Here is a 3,384-nt window from a genome sequence, read left to right as displayed (position 1 = left end):
ATGTGGCATAATTAACGAGCAGTGCATGGAAAACCCGATAATAAAGATATTACCAAAGGTGGATGAATTACTTTCTGGAAAAAAAAAGTTAAAATTTCCTCTTCAAATTGATCCCTTGACTTATACATACGAATTGTGGGCAATTAACTTCGGCGGAGTAAAATATGATGTGGACGGATATGTTCAGGAAGTAGAATATATAAGACTTATGTATCCCGTTGACGAATCGAATTTCTCTAAAAGACACTGGATTCGTGAATGGCGAAAAGCGTTTTTGCGGAATGTCAACAAATTGGATTTTCATTCGATCGAGATATATCCGTGTCCTTTCTTAGTTTCTGAATTAGACGTGAAAAACCTTGCTGATGAAATTACACCGTTGATGAGTGTCGCTGTTATTGTTGTAACAATTTTCTGTGCAATGTCATATACGACAAACAGTTGGGTAAAGAGTAAACCTTGGATGGGAATTGCTGCAGTTGTGTCTGCTGGATTAGCGGTGGTTTCTTCTTTCGGTTTGATGGGTGCGTGTGGAATTGAAAATGTCAACTCTAATATTCTGTCGCCGTTTCTAATTTTCGGTAAGTGAAAATCCTGAAGTGTAGACTAATAAAAAATAATTATTTGTAAAGTTTTAGAAAGAACAGTGAAAATTTCGGTAAAAAAGTCTTTATAATACGGCAATTTCTTGACTTTATTATTTACTTGGGCTGATAAAAATAATTTGTAGTTTATTTTTTTCAAGTTCAGCAATTTGCTTTTAATTGTTGATCACTTCGAATCACATACCTCTGTTTTTTTACTAACAAAACTTATAGATAGTTGAAAGTCAACAACAAAAGAACTTACTTACAAAAACTTACTTTAGGTTCCTTCTACTAAGTAATTAAAGAAAGGCTCAAATTTTTATTATTATTACTGTGTTCGACATTATTATCGAATACCGTCAAATACCGGTAAAAGCTACACTTTGCTATATTATTGGAAATACTTATTGCGAAAAGTAACACAATACGAAAGACAAACTATTTTTTACGCCAATTTCTCGAAATTGAAAACTTTTTGCTAAATGCGTGCAACATGAATGGCGGAAAGTTTGCAATATTTCCTTTTAATTTATAAACTTAATTTACCCTTGTTCTATTATTTAACATTTGCGCTTATACATTTGTGCTGGTTTAAATATTAGACGCTTATTCGAATCAGACAAAAATTCCAATTTCGGCGCTTTTTTGATGAAAGTCAGTATTTTTTAAGATATAAAGCATTAGGTTTATTAAGGTTCGATCGATGATGAATATCACTATATTTGAAAAATAAAGCAGCATTTTATGTCATTCCTCTGTACATAGGTTTATTTACTTACGCCATTACTTAATTTCTTGACTATAGAAAGTAAAATCTATAAGTTTAATGTACTGAAGTACATGAAAAAATTTTTTGAGATATGAAAAGAAAAATAATATTCAGGTTAACAGGACTCATGCAAAATATTCAATGGAGATTTTACGAAAGGAAAAATAATCAAATAATAATTTTAAAAAATTTCTGAAATTACTTACAAATATTTGAAATTTTTTATATAGGGGAGACCGGGGCAACTTCAGCATTCGGGGCAAGTTTGTCAAGCGCTTTTTTCAAAAAAACAAATTAAAAGGAGACTTTGGTTATAGGTTAGGCCAGGGGTGGCCAACCTTTTGCATACCATGCGCCAATTTTTTGATAGACGAGTTCAGATGCGCAGTGGCGTACCGTGGGTGTTAACCGCCCGGGGCGGAGAAAAATTTCGGCCACCCTTTAATCAGGTATTTCAATTTAAAAGATCAAAATTCAGTTGTGTGAAAAAAAAATTAATAAAAAATGCGGTGGTGGTGTAGTTACCCGTACAAAATAGTCCCATTTGACATTATTGATGTCAAATAATACGATTCACGATTGCGAATGTATCGTGAATCGTAGAAGCAAAAAAAAAAAAAAAGGTCAAGAGGTGTAGCAGTCCAACCGACTCGTGGACTGTCCGGACGGTAACACTGTTATTTAGACGCCTATGCACTGATCGAAAATAAACATACATGCATACACTGTAATTTACTATGTGGAGAACACTTATTTTATCTGTAAAGTTGATTGCAACGAATTGTGCAACAAATGAACTTGCCAAGACAGACTATAAAAAATTAATTTTCTATGTAATATTCTTAATTGCAAAGAAGCCAAATCTGGCAATGTTGCTCAGAACTGACTAAAGCGCCACTTGTAATCGTCCAATGCGCCACGGTTTGGCCACCCCTGGGTTAGGCAGTTGAGTTTTATTGGTGGCTTGTTGAGTGTAGTGTTTTTATTGTTCTCCAACAAGCGTAGTTGAATTATCAAGCAATTTTTCATTTTCGTTCAATTCCATATAATATTTTGCTTCCATTTATATTAAATTGGCAGGTTTTGTTATAATTCCGTGACAACTAAAGTTACTTTTCCTGTTAGAAGGATGTAACTTCAACTTATTCACGTGGCCATATCATGGCTTGGCATTCTGTTCTAAAGGTTGTACTTAATGTTTCGAAATCATGACAAGCGGGGCAAGATCGGCAACATAAAGCCACATTAGAAGCAAAAAATAAAAATCAAACAGATTATAAATTAAAACATGTTTGCATTTGTTGTTCATGTATATGTTACTGTGAAAGACCGAAATTAGAGAATGTCGATATTATCCGGTGAATGTCGACACATACAAAATACGTCGGTGAAAGTCCGAATATTTGGTTATATTAATATACATTCGAGCAATCGCCGGATGTATGTCGACAAGCACAGATAAGCTTTGGTGGAGATCGAAATGACTCCCGAGAAGCCGATGTCGACAGAGAGGCGACAGTCTGTCGCCAAATCCTTTCTGGGTAGCCGTCTTTTGATAGGACAAGGTCTTTTGATCCCGTGAAGTGGGGATTGGTTTGTCAGGTCGAGTGGCGGAGGATGAGAGGGGTCGTCGGTAAGGCGTCGGCGATATCTGAATAAAAGACACCATTAACAGATCAGTTTGTAATCACGTAATAACGTAATCAGTTCGTAATTTGTAAAGAAAAGTTACTTTCCATATATGAGATTTCTTCTCAAGAAATATCGCTGAGAGAAGCAGCTGCATCTAATTCCAAAAGTGAAGAGCAAGGCTATACACGCTGTCATTGCAAAAAGAAGTGTTCCACAAATAAATGCAGTTGTAAAATCAAGGGACTATTGTGCAATTTAAAATGCCATAACAGTGTAAGTTGTTGCAATAAATAAGATTGTATAACGTTAATCACATAATTTATGTGTAAGTTTATTATTGTATTATTTTCTTTAATGATTAAGAATGTACTGTTCGTTTTAGGAATCCAAGAAAAG

General features: G+C 34.5%; 1 protein-coding gene across 1 annotated transcript in view; it reads left to right on the top strand.

Moving 5' to 3' along the window:
- Positions 1-25: 25 nt before the first annotated feature.
- LOC111631380 (patched domain-containing protein 3-like) overlaps positions 26-3,384 on the top strand; it is a 6,846-nt gene continuing 3,487 nt past the window's right edge. The window contains exon 1 of the mRNA XM_023375608.1: positions 26-581. Within this exon, the coding sequence (XP_023231376.1) occupies positions 26-581 (556 nt within the window). The remainder of the gene's footprint in view (positions 582-3,384) is intronic.

Source organism: Centruroides sculpturatus, unplaced genomic scaffold, assembly GCF_000671375.1.
Source record: "Centruroides sculpturatus isolate CEXI.00-Female unplaced genomic scaffold, Cexi_2.0 scaffold479, whole genome shotgun sequence".
Taxonomy (NCBI): domain Eukaryota; kingdom Metazoa; phylum Arthropoda; class Arachnida; order Scorpiones; family Buthidae; genus Centruroides; species Centruroides sculpturatus.
The sequence above is the reverse complement of the archived record's forward strand: the minus strand, read 5'-3'. Positions and strand labels throughout refer to the sequence as shown.